Raw genomic sequence first — 20173 nt, forward strand, 5'->3', positions numbered from 1 at the left:
GAAAAAAACAACAAAACCAGAGACCAGGTGTCCTGTATAGGAGGCAAGCACACTACTGAGGTAGAGACAAGAAGCACAACAAAAGATGGCCCCCTGCAGGTCTCTCTCTCTCTAACACACACACACACACACACACACACACACACACACACACACTCTCTCTCTCTCTCTCTCTCTCTCTCTCTCTCTCTCATATGCGCTCGGGACATGTCACTGTTCCCCTTCCTGATCCCCCAAGGAAGGGTAACAAAACCTACACAAAGCCAGCCTGCCCGTTAAGTCCAAGACAGAAACATGGAAATACAGGCCTCAGCCACCCCCTATGTCAGATACACTTCTGTTCCACAGGCCTCCTGGACCACTCCAGGGAGTACCTCCTTGAGGCTGCCCAGGACTCCAGCCTCTCCTTTCTGCTAGCCTTCTTGACTTCTCACTACCTAATTTCACTCCTTCATTATGAACAACGCTACCTTAGAGATCTGTGGCCAGGCTCCAACTAGGAAAAAATCAGCTTACCCAACACCTCTGAGGAGATCCATTTGATACTAGCCTACATCTGTGACTGAACACCAGAAAACACCAAGCTGGATAAGGAGGCCTGCGGTGCCCTCCTCAGGTGGCAGTAAGGTCTCCCATCCTTTTTCAGACAGGAGACACCCACGCAAAAACACCCTGTTCCAAACGCAATTCCTGCCTTTGGAATCCCAAGTGGTGACTGAACAACGCATATCATCATTTCTCCTCCATGCCAGCAAGGTGGCAGCCTATCCTAGCCCTTGGGGGACTTCCTGCGGCCTGAAGCCAGGCATAGGAACAAAGATATGCCCTTTGTCGTTGACCTCTGGGAATCAAGTGTTCTAAAGGAGACAGACTTCCATAGCTCCATTCTGTTTCTGGGAATCCAAGAATCCCCTATCCTCCAGGACCGGCTACATCCTGGGACAGAATACAATACAAATCTTCTGAGTAGGACTCATACCCCGCTGACAAGCTGACTGGCTCAAGCCTATCCACAGAAGTCAAATCTGAGGGGTGATTTGTAGGGAAGGATACTGCCTTCAACTAGGAAAAGAAGGGGACAATTCCCTAAACCTATCTCAGGGGAGCCAGACAGAGCATCTCCTGGGAGCCCGATTTCCTGACTGATCTGCCATGACATTATCATAGATGGATTGGTCTGGCAGGGTGTGAGTAAATATGAGTCAACCCACAGAGAAGCAAACCAATGACCACATCAAACACCTTCGCAGTCACAATAATTACCACTTACCTAGCGCCTACCACACACGGACTCTACCTAGTTTAATCCAATTCTCGAAATAACCATTCATGGGACTCATTTCACAGGCTCAGAAAGATTAAGTTACTGGTCCAAGGTCACACAGCTGGTAAGCTGCACAGTGGAATTTTGAACTCAAGTCTGTCTCCATTTACAGCTATGGTCTTTCCACTACACCACATGGCCTGCCTTAAGGAAAGTGATGACAATAAACGGAAAAATGGCCTTATTCAGTGCAGCCTTGACCTGGGTGGTTCGGGGTAACTAAGAGATGTGCAGGTACCTCTCTGAACTCTACCCGGCCCATTAGGCATCCCTGTTTTGAACCTTACCAGGGATGAATCTAAAAGGCGGAATGGAAGCGAGGGTGGGTCTTTGACCCCAAGTGCCTAGGGGGCCTCACACCACACGACGGCTCCTGGCCCCAGCACCCTTTCTCTGACCCGGGACCACATCCACAGCGGTCCCAGCCACCCCATTTCCCCACACCTCGAGATGCCCTCCGCCCCAGAGCTCTCAGCCAGCTACCCTACTTCTTCATCCCCAGCCTCGCCGGCGGCGACCACAAACACCGGGCCTTACCGCGGGTGGGCGGATCTTGCAAATGCCCGACTTCTCGGCGATGGGTCTGATTTTCGCGATGTAGCCTAGAGGGTCTCGAAACTCGGCCCAGCTAGGCTCGAACACCGGGCACTCCGGCGGCGGCAGGAAGTCGTCTGACCCCGGCTCCATGGTGGGCCCTAGGACTGGAGGGCTCGGACCACCCTTAAGGACTCATGGCGGACGCCACTGTATGAAGCCGAGGCACTGCTCGGGGACTAGGCCCTAAGCGGGGTGGCCGCCGCCCGCCGAGAGCCTTGGGGGGCGTGTGGCTGTCGCGCTCTGAAAGGCTCAGGCTGGCGCTACTGCTACCGCCTCTTCGTCCTGCTCCGTTTCTTCCAAACTCTGCCGCGGCCTCCCAGCTACCGCAGCCTCCACCGCCAGTTACCTCCCAGCCGCCGCGGCCTTCATCGCCGCCGCCGCCATCTTGGTTTGTCAGCGTCTCCCCCCCCCTCCCCTCACCACAACAAACCGAATCCCTCCGCGGCGTGTCCCTCCGAGCGTCGTATACCTTGCGTGAGGCCAAGCCCTAGGAAACTTTCATCCCGTAGGGAGAGCTGAATCTGCAAGTGTAGGCTCCCTATTTGAAAGCGGGAACTCAAAAGCACCTCCCAGACTGAGAGCAAATAGTCCCCCTCGGCGGCGGAGGAGCAAAATTGTAATTAAACTGCCGGATCCTCTTTCCGGATGGACCGGCGGCGCACGTTTAAAGGCCAGTGGTGCGCATGCGCGTTATGAAGACAGACCGGAAGAGGAGCTGGAGTTGGTGGGTGGTGGGCCCAAACTGGCTCCCCCACCCCCATGACCTCAGCTCTGGCGCGGGCCCCGCCCCAACATTTTCTTCTTCGGGGTCTTTCCGGTGTAGGCTGCAAAAGACGGCTTTGGGTGCCTGATTGCTAGGGACCTCTTATGCTGGCAAGCATGTTGGGAAAGACTTAGGGAGCTCCCAGCTCTAGGTGCTGACACCTCTGGGGCTTTGAAAGGAGGAAAGCAAGATGCTGCTCCCCCCTGGGGATTATGGATTTTTAGAATTCTGGGTCCCAGGGAGGAGGAGGAAATACATATTTCATCCAAGGTTATGTGTAGAGGCCTCTCAGAGATGGGGCTTCCATTCATACCCCGCAAAGAGTCATTGTCAACATTTTAAAAAAATGAACACTTTGAATTCTTCTGTATGAAGCTTTTATTGTGGGCACATTTGTAGAATGGACTCCTATAAAACAGGCCTGAGTGTATATATATTTTGATTTTTGGATGTTTGAACAACAGCATATTTACCTATTGCCTACTAGTGCCTACTGTATGAAACACCTACCATTTGTGAGCCTACAGCATACTTACGAAACGTATGTGTACATGACCTGTATTTATTGTGCATAGCCCCTGTCATATGCATTTGAGTACCTACTATGTGTACATCTACTCCTATTGTGTGCATGGTCATTGAGCAGTTTCTGAATAGTTTTATTGCAACTACTTTGAGTATCATACCAGTACTTTGCCCACACACACATCAGGCATCTGAAGCATTTGACAAAGATGTTATTCCTTGGTTGTGGGCCCATTGCATACAATTTGAACACCTACTGTGCACATATTAGAGTACATGTATACATGCTGATTAAATGCTTATTTTGTGTGCATCAGACTGAAATCCTTAAAGGCAGGGACCATGTGGCTTATACATCCCTTGCACTTGTCACCATAAGCAGTAAATGTTGAGTAAACAAAAGAAAAAAATGAATGTATATTTTTGAGCATCTTTAGTATATAGTGACTGAAAATACTATATGATTTTGAAAATACTTCCTGTGTATATTAAGCATCTGTGACAAGCTTGAGTACGTTTGAATTAGGAACAGTTAACTGTACCTACATGTCCCAGTTAGATACATCATTCTGCCTACTTCAGGATGGAGCTGAAGACATCTTATCTGATAGAGCAGCGCACACCAGTAGGACCTCACACCTTAGTGTCAGATAGGCCTAATTACTTTAATCCTTATTAATCTTTGCAATTTCCCTTAACCTTTGTCCTAGGAAAGATATGTCAACTTACCCATTCTGTAGACAAGGAACTACATTCTAGAAAGATTAAACAACTTCCGTACTGTTACACAGGAAGTTGCTACCTCCTGGTCAAATGCTCTTCCTATCATTTGCTCTCACCAGGAATAGGACCAGGCAGAAGGGTGAGGAGAATGCAGAAAGTGGGAGATATGCCAAATACTAGGCTGAAGGCAGCTCAGCATCTCCATCAAATGCAGCTCAGTGAAGAGCCTAAGAAGGCACCAAAAATGTTTACTGAGTCAGAAGACCAGGTTTGGAGGATCAGGTCAGCCCACACATCCCATAGCCTTCTCTGATGGCCTTAGCCCAGACACCAGCCCCACCATCTTGGAAGCACAAATGGAAATTGCAGTCTTTGAAGCCAGTCAGATCTAATTCATTCATTCACAAATATTTATTAAACTCCTCTTATGCACCAGGCACTTTTCTGTGCCCTGGGAATATGATGGCGACCAAGATGGATATGGTCCCCACTTTCCTGAAGCTGACATTCACCAACAGAGATCTGCCAAGTACCTCTTCTTCCTTAGCCTTGATTTTCTCATTTATCCAAAGAGGCTCTGTAATCCCTTCCTTACAGGGTAGTTATGAAGATTAGAGATAACCATAACTGCCACTCATCAAGGACCAAGAGCTATGAAATAGGTATGGTTATCCCTCTTTTACACATAAGGGGACTGAAGCTCAGAGAAGTATGAACCCACCACATGATATGGCTAGTAAGGGGCAGAGCTGGAGTTCAAACCCCGGTCTGTCTGACTGCTACGCAATTCTGCCTGTAAAAGTCTCAGATGGTGCTCCCCACCCCCACCCCCACCACCCCAGTGCGGTGCTCAGGAAACGGGCTCCTTTCCCAACCCTTGGGTCTTGCTGGAGATCAACCTAGATCCAGGCACTGCTGAGTTAAGAACTGGGAAGCACCAGGATGCTCACCAGGGGCTGGGGGCTAGGTTGGCCTCACCCACCCACCTGGGAGAGTGAGTCTGGCATGGAGCCGAGGCAAAACAGTGACTAGAAGCTTCGGCTGGGCTCTCCACTACACTCACCCCATCCATGTCTTCTGAATGGGCAGGATGAGAGTGACTCTATACCTTACTTTTTGATTTGCAAAATAGGGTCCCCTCTAGTCTGAAGTAGGTATGAGCTGTGAGTTCTAACTCCTGAATAGCTCTGGAATCCATCCCCTCCTCCCCCTGCCATTTTCTAATCTTCTCTTCCCCTGAGAGCCATTTACTCTCTCTAGCCTGGATTATTAAAAGAGCCTCTTCAAGGTATCAAGGTGTCTGTGTGAATTCATGAATATATCTATATGCAGAACAACAAAATATGTTCAAAATAGCGATAATTCCAAAAGAATTACTATAGTGGATTTCTAACTAATTGAAGAATGAAATAAAAATCCATGACTCCACACTGATATACATATATAAAAAGAGAGAAAAGGGAAAACTTGTCCTTAAAGGAAGGATGGAGTAAGATGATCATCAACAGATACTCAGAATTTTTCCAAGCAAAAAAAGTCAATTCTTAAAACATAGCTCTAACACTGAAATTTTGGCCCAAATCTTGCTTCCTAAATGCTATTCTCTACTAAAAAGAACCAGGGGTCCTTGGGAAAAGTGGCTGATTCCAAGACTGGGGCAGAGAAAGTGTATGATGGGATGATGGGCCTGGAGCATCTTGTGGTGCCAAAGTGCTCAAAAAAAAAAAAAAAAAAAAAAGAAAGAAAGAAAAAGAAAAGACAAAGAAAAAGATGGAGACCTGCCCAAAGGCCATAGAAGCCAGCTCCCAGAGAGCCTCCTGCTGGCCAAATCTAGGACATTTTGAACATAATAATAAAGAATGATACTAATGTGTTATAACCATCGAATACAATAGACAATCAAGAGTCCATGAGGATACAAACAAATACTTGTAGAAGAGGGGAAAGCTCTCCCTTACAGTGGAAAGTCAACTAATCCATGTCAAAAGTATGATAGCATTTGAAAATCACCATTTGGGAGTGCCTGGGTGGCTCAGTGGGTTAAAGCCTCTGCCTTCGGCTCAGGTCTGGGATCGAGCCCTGCACCAGGCTCTCTGCTCGGCAGGGAACCTGCTTCCCCCTCTCTCTCCACCTGCCTCTCTGCCTACTTGTGATCTCTGTCTGTCAAATAAATAAATAAAATATTTTTTAAAAAAAGAATTGAAAATCACCATTTGGCAATCAAGATAAGCATCAGTGAATACTGGTGGGTGAGAGTTTGAGGAGAACAGGATATTTACACAATCTCAATGTTGCTCTCCACAAGATGCTCATTTATTATAAGGGGGAAAACCAGTAACTTTACAGTGGGGAACACTGTGTAGCTCAATGTGTCACCAGGTCATACTTTAGGTCCTCAGGAGGCTAGGGGGGAAAAGACCTGTTGGCAAAGAGGAAAGAGGGCACACTGCCTGCCAGCCTCTGGGCTTCGAGAATATGCCATGCCTGCCACCTGGGCTTCTCTCTCCCATTCCTTCTCACTATGCTACTAACAATCACACACTCACACACTCCCTCCACACCCTTGTCTACCCTGTTCCCTCTGAAAAATGCCCTTCTTTACCAGTGTGATTCCTACTTACCACTCAAGACTCAGCTAAAGGGGCAGTGCCCTCCTTGCTCACCCATCCCCCCACCAAAAGTTGGGTTTTCCCCTTCTTTGTACACCCGCCCCACATACTCTGCTCCCTTCTGGGCCTATACTTAGTATCATATGGCGTGGACATTATCCCCGCCAGTCTGTTCCCTCCTGAAGGTCTTGTCCTGCTCTAATATGGCAGCCACCACCCACACGTGGCTATTTCTATTTAAATTAAAAAATAAAAATCAGTTCCTCAGTTACACTGGCCACATTTCAAGGGCCCAATAGCCACATGTGCTAGGGGTTACTGTACTGGACAGCACAAATATAGGACATTTCCATCATCACAGAAAGACTTATTGGACAGCACTGGTCTAGGACAAAGAACACTGTGAGTGTCTAGGACCTTTGTCCTTTGTTATGTGTTGTCCCTTCCCATCCATGTCCCCAAAGAGATGGGCAGTAGAACCTTGGAAGGCTGGACAGCCACTGGGCTTCTTGTCTTCAGGCCCTCAAAGAAATGGGGAGGTGAGGAGCTGAACTACCGCTCCTCCACAGTCTGGATGGTGAGGCTCCGGGGGGGCAGAGGATAGGGATGGGGGACAGGGACAGCCGAGTGCTGGCGCTGCACCGAGGAGAGGAGGGGAGAACATAGGAAAGAGCTGAAGGAGGCATGAAGAAGTCAAGGGGCAGTGGGGGGGGGGCTGTCGGTACGCAGGTTGCACCAGTCAGTAAACCAACCAATGCAAAGATACCTTACTCTAAGATTCAGCTTAGAAAGAACTATACATTCACTCAAATCAACAAAATTTCAGTGTCATCTGTGCCGTGCAATGCTCTGGACTTAGCAATGATTCAGACCATTGTCACTCTTGAGCCATTTATGGCCTAGTGGGAAAGAAAGATGACATGAAAGACGTCAGAGAATGTGATCAAGGGCACATTTTGTGAGGGGTGGGTTTTTTAAGCCCAATCTCACCAGAGGGAGGAAATCTTCATCATGGGATTGGGGAGGTACCTTTGGCAGGGGTGGGGGCAGGCACAGGTAAAATACGGATCCGGAAAATTACACACAGGCCTTCTCCAGGAACAGTGAGTGGGTGGTCGAAGTGTGGGCGAGGAATGAGGACAAGGAGATCGACTGGGGCCACGCGGTGGAGGACCTCCAATGTCAAGACAAGGAGTTTGCATTAATTTCTGTAGGTGGCAGAGAACAGCTTACTGTGCAGGAGGCAGGCATTTCACATGCATCTGTGAACAATTTCCCTGCAAGATTATTATCCTTATTATACAGGTGAAAGACCAGCCTCTGAGGGGCTAGGTGAGTTGCCAACGGCAACCTGGTCATGTCTGTGACTAAGCAAGGATTCGAGGGCTAACAGCTAAACTTTGGGAAGACAAAACCAGCATTAGGTTGAAGGTAGGAGAAGGGGGAGCAACCAGGGAAGAAACCAACAAGCAAAATGCTTATTGGACTTCATTCTGGCCCCTCTGGATCTAAGTTCTTCAAAAGCTCAGGTTGGATTCTGGAGGAGGCATCAAGATGGCCCCAGCTTCTTCTTCCACTAGAATGTGCATACGAAGCAGAAAAACCGAGACACCTCTGGCTATTCCAGACTCTAAGGTGGCACCAAAAATGTTTACTGACTGCTGCTTCTGGGAACGCTGCTGACCCTAACCAAGAGCCGATGTTCAGCCTCATTCCTCCTGAACCCTGCAAAGACATAATTGGTGGGACTGGAAATGTGTTCATTTCCTAAGGGAGCGGTTAGGGGGCCTGGAGAGCGGCAGGAACCCCTGTGCTGACTTGCTGTGTGGACTCAGCAAAGACCCTTCCCTTCTCTGGACTTGTCCACTCCCGTGTAAGCTGAAGAGAATCCAGCTATTCGTTACCTGACAACCTAAGTGTATACATGTTGAGAGCTCTTACAATGGATCTAGCCCCTTGCTTCCTGGCCCAGGTCACCTACCTGCCCACCTACCCTCCAGGGCAGAAACACAGCTTGCCCCAGGGGTGTGGGGAGGGCCCCTGGACAAAGCCAGCCCAGCCACAGGAAGGGTAAGGATGGATGGCAGGAGAGCAGAAGGAAGTCTCCAACCTGAGAAAGGAAGAGCAGGGAACTAACTTCCCGAGCACCTACTCCATGCTGTCTGCCTGACATTCGTCACTGCCTGTCATCATCACAATTCCATGTGGCAACAGCTCATCCCCTCCAGTTTTAAATCAAGAAGGCCAAGTCTGAGAGGGTGCTTTTCCCAAGTGTGTGTGCCTCAGGAGGGAAAACCCCAGGATTTGAACTGGCTCAACTCCAAAGCCCACACACCCTTGCTGCTGTCACATGGCAGTTAACAAGCTGAGATGGGGAAACCTCCCTCCTCCCCCACCTTCCACCCACCCAAGGCATCTCACCCACCTGGGTGCCTGGGCTGCTACCCTTCACTCCTCACCTCCCTGGGCTAAAGGCCTCTCTCTCCATGGGCTCCACCCCAAGGGGAGGGGGCATAAGTAGGAGGCAGAGGCGGGAGGTGAGCACAAGGTCTTTTATGAGGCATCAAATATACATTCTTATATACAAGGAGGAAAAAAGACAATGCCTGAACCCCAGCTCCTCTCCGTACAGACCCTCTGGCTGCTGCCCTCCCCCACCCCCAAGCCCCTGGGTCCCTGGACCTTCATACAGCCAGGGTCTGTCTGTCTGTACTGCAGCCCATGGTGGGTGGGGGGCAGAGGGAGGCAGGAACTGAGAAAGGAGCTGGGTATGTGGGGCGAGAGGAAGAGCTGGGGCTTGTAAAAAATATATTTATAATAAATAAACAGGGCTGTAAAGGGGTTGGAGAGGCGGCAGAGATTTTGACGGACAGAAGGACTCAGGCATCCTGGCTCCCAGCCCCCGCTCTGATGGCTTCAATCTGCCTCAGGAAGGACATCATGGGCTTATGGTGGCCCTCTGGGAGCCTGTCTCCCCAGGGCTGCCCTGCCCCAGCGAGGTGTATGTGGGCAAGATCTGTAAAGTGCATTGTCTTCAGTTGTAGGTAGGGTAGGTGTAAGGGAATGGGGGGCATGCAATATGGGTGAGGGAGGGCAGTGCCCTTCTCATCCCAGACTTGAGTCCCCCCACCCCCCCCCCCCCCCCCCGCCCAAACCTGTCTGGACTTTGATCAGGATAAGAACGTTGCTGTGAGAGGCAAGGTCCCAAAGCTGAAGAGGTCTGGGCTGGGGCCCACTGGAAAGAGGACAGAGGCTGAGGCTGGCTCTGGAGGGGAGGGACTGCTCCTATGGGGGGCCAGTGTTAGTGGGGGGCCCACCCACTGAGGGCACCTACAGCCCTGTTCTTCAGGCAGGTGGAGAGACACATGGAGGAATTTAGCCAGGCCCTGAGGTCTGAGAGAGGACGGAGCCAACTGAAGTTTGGCCACAACTCTATGGAGCTCCCTCCTAGCCCTGTGTGGCTAGAGGTGCTCTGGGGAAACCTTCACCCTCACTGCTCCTGACACCTGTCTGCCCTTCTCTACCAGCCAGAGCTAACAGGGAGCCCACACTGGCCCAGAGGTCTGAGGCCACCTCAGGGAGTGAGGGTTGGGGGCGGGGAGTGGTGATGGAGAGAGTAGAGGGGGTAAAAAAAAGGAGGATCTTCAAAAGGTCCTCACCACTCCCCAGGGCTTGAGAGCCCTGCGTCCAGGCTTCAAGTGACAAGGATCCTTGAATCTGGAAGGAAACCCCACGGCAGCTGTTGTGGGTTAGAGGAGGGGTTCCGAGGCAGGGAGGAAGTGGGGAGGAGGGCATCTCTATGTGTACATATATTTTGGAAAAACCGGGGAATCTCTTGTGGATTCCCCAGACCTCCCTGGGCCCCAGCTCACTCCCTCTGTTCATCAGACCACGGTGCTGATCCGGCTTGGCTTGGCCTTGGGGTTTGCACTGGGTGGGTTGGCCGTGCCAGGGGGCCCAGAGGCGTGCAGTGGGCCATGGGGGGAGGTGGGTGGCAGGGGCGAGTGTGGGGTGTGGGGTGAGGGTGGGGGCAGGGGTGGGTAGGAAGGGTGGGGTGGGATGGGTGAGTGCGGTGACAAGGGTGACTGGGGGTGGTGAGGGTGAGAATAGGAGCCCCCTGGTGGCCGGGATCCAGGGCCCCCAGTGGCCCCTGCTGCTGGCATCATCTGTGGGTGGTGGCTGAAGATGAAGTGTTTGGGGCCCTGTTTGTGGGCTGGTGGGTGCTGGGGGGCAGGACTGTACAGGGGCAATGGGGATGTGGGCTGGTGCAGGGGGGTGGCGGCCATGTGGAGCAAACTGAGGGTGTCCTCCAGCCCCCCGTCTGGGGGCCCTGCCTGGCCGGCCCAAGGTGTAGTGCTGGGGGCCTGGGACGGGGCCATGGGCATGGAAGTGGCGATGTGGTCCCACAGGTGGGGCCGAGGCAGGTGGTGGTGGAATGGAGCCCAGCTGGGGCAGGGGTGGGGGCTGCTGAGGAGGTGGGGGGAGAGGGGGCTGCTGGGGTGGGAGGTAGGGCGGCGGGGCAGGGCCTGGTCCTTGGCAATATTGGGCATGCAGGGCCTGGAGCTTGGACTGCCCATCAGGCAGCACCCCCAGGCCACCGTGGCTGTGACCATGGTGGTGGTGGTGGTGGTGGTGGTGGGTGGAAGAAGCAGATGAAGAGGAGGCAGAAGCCTGGCCTGTCGGCGGTGGTGGCATCTGGAAAGGCCCCTTGCCCCGCTTGCTTCCAAACAGGGAGCCCAGGAAGGATGAGGAGTTGGAGACGGGCCTCTGGCTCTTGTACTCCTCTGGCGGCGGGGGTGGGGGCGGAGGTGGCATCCTCTGGTGAGGGCGTGGACTGCTAATAACAGACCCCTGGAAGCGGGGAGGGGGGACAGTCAGGCCAGTCTAGACTTCCTAAACCCCCAACCCTAAACTCCACCCGGTCCCTGAGGGCTGGAACTGGGGAGACAGGAACGCCCAGGGCATAATGAAAGCCAATAACAGTCCTGTACTTTGTACGCGGAGCTCCCCGGCTTGCAGAGCTCTGCTGTCACATCCACTATCTCATCTGAGCCTCCGCTGGGAGAGGAAGAATCAGTAGGACCTCCTCCTTATCCCCATTTTGCAGGCAGGGAGAATGCTAGGCCCGGAGAGACACAGAGTGACTTGCTCCGGCTCAAAGGGCAGGACTTGGAGGTGAGAGCTTCTCACGGTCCAACTCCAAGGGCATCTCTACTCAGAGTTGGCCCTGGGGTTGAGAGGGGCTAGGGAGAGTGGAAGACAGACTGAGAGACAGGCAGAGTGAGGACAGACAGAGTTGAGGACAGACGGAGAGAGTGGTTGGCTGGGAGAGGCAGCCTCGAGGTTCCCATCAGGGAAGAGGGGGGAGCAACAGGTCCCCTCTTCCTCTGGGGCTCTGAGGCAGGGCAGGGCTCATGCAGAGGGCAAGTGGGGAGGAGCTGGCACTTACTTCGATGGTGCTGTCCAGCGATCCCACGCTGTTACGCCGCCCCCGCTTCCCTGCACCCACAAGCAAGGAGCCCAGCGTCAGAGCAGCAACCCCCCCTCCCCACCCTGCTGGGCTCCAGAGCTGGGCACCAGGCCTGGGCCCCTCCCGGGGACAGACACCCCCATTCCCTTTCCCCCATTGAAGAGGGGAAGGTGGGGAGGAGGAGAGGTGGAGGAGGAGGCGTGAGAGGAGGAAAAGATGGAGAAGGAGGACAGGTGGTACCGGAGAGAGAGAAGAGGAAAGAGAGGAGGAGAGGTGGAGCAGCGAGAGAGAGGGGCTAAGATTATGGCCCCACTTCACACTCCCTGGCCCAGACTCTGGGCTCCACCTGATCTGACCTGGCTCCCAGGCCCCCTGCGGCATGGTGCCCAGGGCTCTGGATAAAGGCAGGGTGCGTGCGTGTGTGGTGGGTGCAGGGAAGGCTGGCGGTCAGTGTGATAGGAGGCAGAGAGGACGCCCTGTCCCACATCTCCCCAGCCAGGGTGGGGCCCCAAAGACTTGCCTGCGTCAGAGAGGTCTCGCAGGGAACTGCTGAGCGTGCCCCGTTTGAGCCCATCGCCTGCCCCATACGTGTCCTCCAGGCTGCTGCGGGCCAGCGTGCCATTCACTGAGTCCTTGGCCCCTCCCGGCTGTGAGGCGTTAGGCCGCATCATACCTTTCTGCTTCTCTAGCTCCGCTGGGTGGTAGTGGGAGAGACAGGGAAAGAAGGTCAGGGATAGGAGTGAAAAGCCACCTGACAGATGAGCCTTCCCCATCCTTGCCCACTCTCTCCCCAGGGCTCCTGCTTTGCCCACTGGACAGGCAACATGCTACCCCCAAAACTCAGCTCCATCTTTGAAGCCCCCCTCCAAGCTGCCCACACTGCCCAGCCCCATTTTGTGCTATCTCCTCCTCTGGCTGGGTTTTCCCTCTGTTCCTCTCTGGTGCCTGCTCCTCCTGTTCCTCCTGCTCCTCCCCTCTTCCTCTCACCCTTCGTGCTCCCAGCTCCCCTGCCCACTCTCAGTCTGGTCTTCCAAACCACCCCTGCCCTTCAAAACAGCTTCACAGCTGCTGGTCACAGCAGGGGCTGAAGGATTATGGCAAAGGGCAATCATTCCAAAGTCCACTCAGTTCTCAGATATCTTGCTCCAGAGCAGAGGGCTCCTGGAAGGACAGGAGCAGGAAACCAACAAGAATCGAAGCCTCTATTATATGCCAGCAGTATGCTGGGAGCTGTGTTTACTTGATTTCGCTCCATTTCACGACAGTTCAGAGGTAAGGCATTATCATCCACATTTTTCAGAGAAAGAAACTGAGAATCTGAGAAGTCACAGAGCTTGCCCAGAGTCATACAGGTGGAAATGGGGAGCCCATATTCTGGAAGCAGGTCTGCCTGAGTCTAAAGCCTACATTCTCCAGCCTCTTTATACCCCACCTCCCTGAGGAGGTCATGGAGAACTCTATTGCCTTCCCCCTCATGTTGGTACGCTCACCCCTCTCTGATTAGCCCCTGGGTCTCAAGGATCTGGTGAACTGAAATGTATGACCCTGCCTTGCTGAGGAGTAGCATCGACCCTGGAACCATGAAGAGCTCACCAAGCAGCTGTCCACTGCCTCAGTTTCTCTCTCTGTGTCTGCCTGCCTCTTTCTCCTCAACACCATGTTACTTAACTGTGACTGCTTAGCCTGGAGAAGAGAAAACTTGGAGGGCATCGAGTGGAATGAGATGTAATCACTATTTCCCATTATATATGCTGAAAGTGACTTGATGCGGCCTCTGGGCGCCAGAAGAATGGGTGATAGGGACTCAGCTCAGGAACTGGAATATGGGAAGAGGACACCTTGTCTACCTTACCTCATCGAATCTCCACAACTCTGTGAAGGAGGTTTCATCTTCCCAATGTCACGTATAAAGAAACTGGGGCTCAGGGAGGTCAGGCAACTTGCCCTGGTTTACCTAAGTAATAAGTAGCAAACCTGGGATCTGAAACTAGAGTCCTACCTCCAGAACCCTGATTCTTCTCCCTGTCGCCTTTCAATAGAAGGAAGAGTTGGTTCATAATTAGGGCTTGGCGTAATAATCTGCTGTTCAGAGGTAATGAGCCTCTTGTCACTGAAGGTATTCAAGCAGAGGCTGAAAGTTTCCTAGAAGGAGGGTAGGAAAGCTGGACAAGCTCACCCCTGACTCTGAAATTCTCAAAGGACAGGATTCTTGGTGTCTGCAGGGTGCTGTGTCAGGAAAAGGGGAAAGAGGCGCCACTGGGCTACTCACACTCCACGCGGTATTTCTCCATCTCCTGCACCTCGGCAATGGACTCGCGTAAGTCGGATGTGAAGCGAAGCCGGTCCTGGAGGCTGGGGGCGTTGAAGATGATGAGGACTTTGCGTTCCCCGCCAGGTACCGCGGACAACAGCTTGATCCCAAACTGGTAATCTGTGGGGAAGGGAGAGGTCAGGATCTTCAGCAGCTCCCCTTTGCCCCACCCCACAGCCCCCAAGCTCCTGGTAGTCATGGCCCCGTTACTCCCTGTAGTCCAGATATGAAGGCACATTGAACTCTAGCTGCTCTCTCAAACCCCTTCCTTCACATCTCTGCTTCTACTCACATTGCTTCTGCAGCCACCCAACAAAGCTCCTCTGGCTTGGTCCTTCAAAGCGCAGCAAGATCACCATCTTTTCGGCCCACCAGAAAACATACACACCCCATGGTTCTCTCTGCCAGACCACGAGCTCCCCAGGGCACGGACCCAAATTATACTTCACCCTGGCCTGCCCTGCATCCTGGGACCAAGTAGGTGCTTTGGAGATCTTAGTCCCATCGTAAAGGGCTCCAAAAAAACTGGAGGTTGGTATGGATGAAGGATGAGCGTGGGGGCCATGGCATAGACTTTTGGGATGTGGGAATCCAGGAAGGGACTCACATGAATTCTGGAAGAGCTGCATGTGCATTTCCACGAGAGGAAAGGACTGACGGAAGCTGTATGTCACCAAGATCTTCTTCTTCTGGAAAATTTTGGTGACCTTTGGCAGGGGAGGGGTGGGGAGGCGGGAAAAAGACAAGAGGCAGGGTTTGGGGTGGGGAATTTCCACATGACATCTATTTCTCATAGCCACCCTCTCCCCTCTCACCACCACTAGAGGCACAGACACACAAACACACATACCCATGAGCTGGGAAGAACTGAAGCTTGAGAAGCAGAACGGAAGAGACGGGGAAAAATGCAAGTTCCTCATATGTAATGACGACGCACAACAGGCATTTACGATTTTTACAGGAAGTAACTGAATGCTGTCCTCTCCAGAAAGCCTGTTGTATCTAACACCTCACATGGACTCCCCCACCCCGCCCCTTTCTCTGAGCTTGGGTGAGCTGCTGCTTTGGTGCCTTTCACCAGGAGGTTTTAGCTGAGCACTGTGCGGGAATGGTCGCCCCCTGCTGGACGGGGAGCACCAAGAGGAGTCTGGTTTTCGGGTTTCTTGCCCATCCCTGAAGATCCCAGCCAACAATGGCAAATGCCAATGAACCCATGTCTAGAGCTGGCGGGTCTTCCTCTCAATAGCCCAGGGTCTTTGTCAAGTAGTTGGGCACTCTGGATTCGACCACCATGGGCTCTGAACACCTCAGGCAGTCTACGAGTGGCATTTAGAAGCAAAATACTTCATTTCAGGTCTGTTACAGCGTGTGGTTATGCAAAGCATTTTTTTTTTCAGTCCTATGGACCGTGAGTTCCCAAGAACAAGGACTGAGTTTCACTCATCTCTGTGAACCCAGTGCTTAGCATGGGGCTGGACACACACTGGCGTCAGTGCGTGAGAGGTGGTGAGACATTTACTCAGCACCTGTGTGAGTCAGGCCCTCCTCTGGGTTAGGCTATTCCCCATCTGACTTCTTAACTCCATCCTCAGGACAACCCATGACATAGGGATTAGCCCCACTTCACAGAGGGGGAAATTGAGGCTTAGAGAAGGCATCGGAAGGGCTTCATCGAAAGCAGCAATTCTCAACTAGGGATGATTTTGAACCCTGGGGGACCTCTAGCAATGTCTGGAAACAGTTTTGCTTAAAGGAGTGCTACTAGTGTCTAGGAGGTTGAGACCAAGGATGCTGCTAAATGTCTTCCACCGCACAGAATAGCCCCCATAACAGTTATCCTGCCCCAAATGTTAATAGTGTTGAGACTGAGAGACCCTGTTTTAAAGAATTAGAGAAGACCACGGGGATAGGGTCGGGAGGAACAGGTCACTGCCCTCAAATCCCTGAGGAGCAGGAGAAACATTTGTTCTCTGTGATTACAAGGGCCCAGGGAAGATGGTTAGAAGAAACCCATTGGGAGACAGTTTCTATCAATCAGAGCTTTCTAGCCAGGAAACTGGCTGTCTTGGAGGAAGGCAGCCTTCTGTCTCCGCAGTCATGCAACCAGGGGGCCATGCAGGATACTGGTTCTTGCTCCGGGTAGGAGGTTGGAAGGGAAACCCTGAAATTCTCTTCCCACTGGCAGAGTCCTTAAGAGTCCCAGCTCTAAAAGATGCGTGTCTACAGTGGTGACAAGCTTGGTTTTCAGAATCACTTTGAGCATCCTGACCACCTGAAGGTTTCAGAGTAACCTCAGGGTCACAGGTTCCTCTCCTTCCAAGCCAACACTCTGGGCTACAGAGATGGACGGGGACTTTTTCTATGGCTTCCCAGGTTGTAGGTCTGTCAACTTCCCTGGTCCTCACATTTTCTCCCCCATGCAGCTGTCCACCACCACCGAAAGGGGAAAGAGGGGCAGAGGGGGCCTGTGTCTTATCCAAGACGGCACAGAGCCCATGGCAAAGCACTTCACCCACCACGCCTCCACCTGCCATCGTTAACGTGGTTCACCCCAGACCCAGGGTCCATGCTCACCACCTCCTCTTCATTTCTTTCCCCTGCCCCCTGTCCCCCAAGGCACATACCACAAGGAGATCGTTGAAGAGGAATACTTCCCGCTGATGCAACCCTAGCCGCTGCGGGCGGTTTGGATCTGGCACCTCGTAGAGTTGACAGCAGCAAACCAGTCGACGGTGAGGAAGAGACAAGACCTAGGCAGGCATGAGGAAATAGGTGTCAGCAAGGCTAGCATGCCAGCTTCGGGCCTCCAGCACCTTACCGTTCAACCTCAGGAGGAAGTCTACCTCTAATACATATCACCGTCACTGTGACACGAGGAGTCCGAGCAATGGAGGTGTCGGCTTGCCTTTGTTCTTAGAGCTCTGTCTGTCTGGAGTGCCTTTCTGGCCCAGTTCCATATTCCACTCTTCCTCCCCACCCCAGTTCTATGACTGAAAATGACCTTTCCCCCTTTCTGCTCCCTTAGACTGACTATAAGGCAGAAAGAAGTATTATGCTGACACTCCCCACTCCCAGGCTGGTCCCCAAGGACGGAGACTCTGTCTGATTCATATCAGTGTCCCTGTTCCCTAGTGAAATGCCGAGCTCTGTGGAAAGGCATCTGTAAATGTTTTTTTAAAAAAAATTTGTTTATTTATTTGATGGAGAGAGATACAGCAAGAGAGGGAATGCAAGCAGGGGGAGTGGGAGAGGGAGAAGCAGGCTCTCCGCTGAGCAGGGAGCCTGATTCAGGGCTTAATCCCAGGACGCTGGGATCATGACCTAAGCCAAAGGCAGACACTCAACCAGCTGAGCCACCCAGGTGTCCCAACATCTGTAAATGTTTGTGGACTATAAGACTAGAGGGTGTTCTTGGTTTTGGTTATCAACTAACTATTACCTTGGCTCCTCACCTGGGATGGAGAGGCAAAACTACAGGTGGAAAGGATGTGCACTAGAGGCATTCCCCCAAGAGCATCTCGCTCTGCACCACGACCCCCAAGGAATGCATTATCACCCTCTCCATTCAGCAGGATATGGGGAGTCTGGGGCTCAGAGAGGGGTACTGACTAACCTACCACTCAGTGGCAGAAGCCAGCCCAAATCCTGTCCCCTCTGCAGCCCCCCAAGGCACTTACCGGTTTCTTGCCCACAATCATGCGCTCCACAGCCTGCACCTGGGACACATGGTCATCATTGGTTCGCAGTTCACGGCCCTGGATACGCTGGTAGATGCCCACCAGGAGGTCTCGGGGGATGTCTTCACCATTGTCAACCCCTGCAGAGGGGAGCAACACAGGGATATATTGCATAAATGTGGGGAGTGGGTGGCAGGGGTTCTCCACAATATCCCACACTGAAGCAGGAGTGCAAACAATGGCTATGACTGGAAGGAGTGGGCACCCTCAGTCCCTTGGTCAGGACTGGGCCAGAAAAGGCGTCCTTTGCCAAGCAACTGGACGACCAGCTGCTTTCTTTCCCGGCATGGGGATTTTTTCTAAGCAACTCAAGAGCATGCTGTGATGAAAATCATCAGATATTTTCTCTTCTCTAACTAGCAAAAATAATGTTAAATTATATATCCAGTGTTAAAAAGAGGGCAGGGAAGCAGGCACGTATATGAACATAACTGTTTTGGAAGATAACTTTGCAGAAGCTTGAATATTCCATGACTCTTTTTCTCGGAATCTGCCCTAAGGAATTACTCAGAAATACATGCAAAGATACATGTACAAGTGCTACTTACAGGAAAACTTTGAAACAACCTAAGTTCTCACAATAGAGGCCCAATTAACTAAAGCTGAGTGTATCCACTTAAAATAATTTACAACTATTCAAAACTCGGTGTTTACAAAAAGCATGAGAAAATTCCTGTAGCAAGGTAAGTAGAAAGAGCAGGATAATAAATCATGTTCACGGCGCGATCTTAACTTCATAAAAAGTTTCATATGCAGAAGGAAAAAAGACTAGAAAGCAACAAAATAAAATATCAACCACGGTTGCCTCTAGGGGGCAGAATTCGGGATGATTAAACAATTTTTTCTCATTTGCTATATTTCCGAAGTTTCTGGGTATGAGCAAGTATTCATTTCATTTGTTTGTTTGCTTATTTATTTAATAATTGGAGGGGAAAGATATATGCATATACAATACATATATACATATGCATGTATATACATATATACACATACATATATGTATTTATATGTGTGTATATATATTTGGAGAGGTACTTCCTCTCCAAATACATATAACACACATATACATATGTATGCACATATATAAGTGTGTATATGTGTGTATGTACATGTACATGTGTGTACATACAGAGAGAGGAGGACGGAGGGAGAGAGGATGGGTGAAATGAATGAATGAATGAATAAATGACTAATAGCAGGATTCTGGGAGACAGCTCCAGATGGCCTCTGATCTAACTCTCTCCTCCCAAGTCTACCATCCTTCTCCACTCCTGACTGTCTGCTGAGTGAAACCCACTCACTCTTCCCTCTAAACCTTCTGCTAGAGAAGATGTTTTCTCCTTTGGAAATGCCACACCTCCTCCTTGGGCAGGTGTTAAGGGAACATCCGTCATCACACCGCCTTTTTACCTCAGCTGCCAAAGAGCTTGAGCCCAGCAACTGTGCACAGCCTGCCGGTCAGCCAATTTGTCTCATCTGTTTGTTTTTCCTCAATTTTGTTTCCCCCTCTCATTTCTGTTGAAATAATCCTAACATCTGTGCTGTCTTTAGTAGGCTGGTCTTTGGTGAGATGCCAGGGCTTGACATCAATACAATAAACTAAGAAAAAAAGGTCAGGGCGCCTGGGTTGTTCAGTGGTTAAGCGTCTGCCTTTGGCTCAGGTCATGATCCCAGGGTACTGGGATAAAGCCCAGCATTGGGCTGCTTTTCCCGGGAAGCCTGCTTTTCCCTCTCCTACTCCCCCTGCTTGTGTTCCCTCTCTCGCTGTACCCCTCTCTGTCAAATAAATAAATAAAATCTTAAAAAAAAAAGGTCAAGGTGACCCCTCTCACCTGGCATTCAAGGCCCTCATGTATTGATTCCCACTGACCTTCCTGACTGCATCGTCAACCCCATCTTGATTGTTCTCCCAACAACTTGTCTTACCTCTGTGCCTTTGTATTCTTACTGCTACATAAGCCTCCTCTATTGCTATTCTGTCACATTCTCTATGCCTTCAAGGCCCACCTTAAAATGAAAATGCTGGGGCACCTGGGTGGCTCAGTGGGTTAAAGCCTCTGCCTTCAGCTCAGGTCATGATCCTGGGGTCCTGGGATTGAGCCCCGCGTTGGGCT

At 51.5% G+C, this 20173-nt stretch overlaps 2 protein-coding genes across 2 annotated transcripts in view; both read right to left on the reverse strand.

Moving 5' to 3' along the window:
* KDM5C (lysine demethylase 5C) overlaps positions 1 to 2347 on the reverse strand; it is a 31084-nt gene extending 28737 nt beyond the window's left edge. Inside the window, 1 exon segment of the mRNA XM_045994940.1 lies at positions 1862 to 2347. Coding sequence (XP_045850896.1) covers positions 1862 to 2011 — 150 coding nt within the window. The 5' untranslated portion in view covers positions 2012 to 2347.
* Positions 2348 to 10280: 7933 nt separating this feature from the next.
* The window catches only part of IQSEC2 (IQ motif and Sec7 domain ArfGEF 2), a 76239-nt gene continuing 66346 nt past the window's right edge, over positions 10281 to 20173 (reverse strand). The window contains 8 exon segments of the mRNA XM_045995006.1: positions 10281 to 10815; positions 10817 to 11392; positions 11991 to 12040; positions 12532 to 12705; positions 14281 to 14442; positions 14930 to 15029; positions 16947 to 17072; positions 18000 to 18139. Coding sequence (XP_045850962.1) covers positions 10426 to 10815; positions 10817 to 11392; positions 11991 to 12040; positions 12532 to 12705; positions 14281 to 14442; positions 14930 to 15029; positions 16947 to 17072; positions 18000 to 18139 — 1718 coding nt within the window. The 3' untranslated portion in view covers positions 10281 to 10425.

Source organism: Meles meles, chromosome X (genome assembly GCF_922984935.1).
Source record: "Meles meles chromosome X, mMelMel3.1 paternal haplotype, whole genome shotgun sequence".
NCBI lineage: Eukaryota > Metazoa > Chordata > Mammalia > Carnivora > Mustelidae > Meles > Meles meles.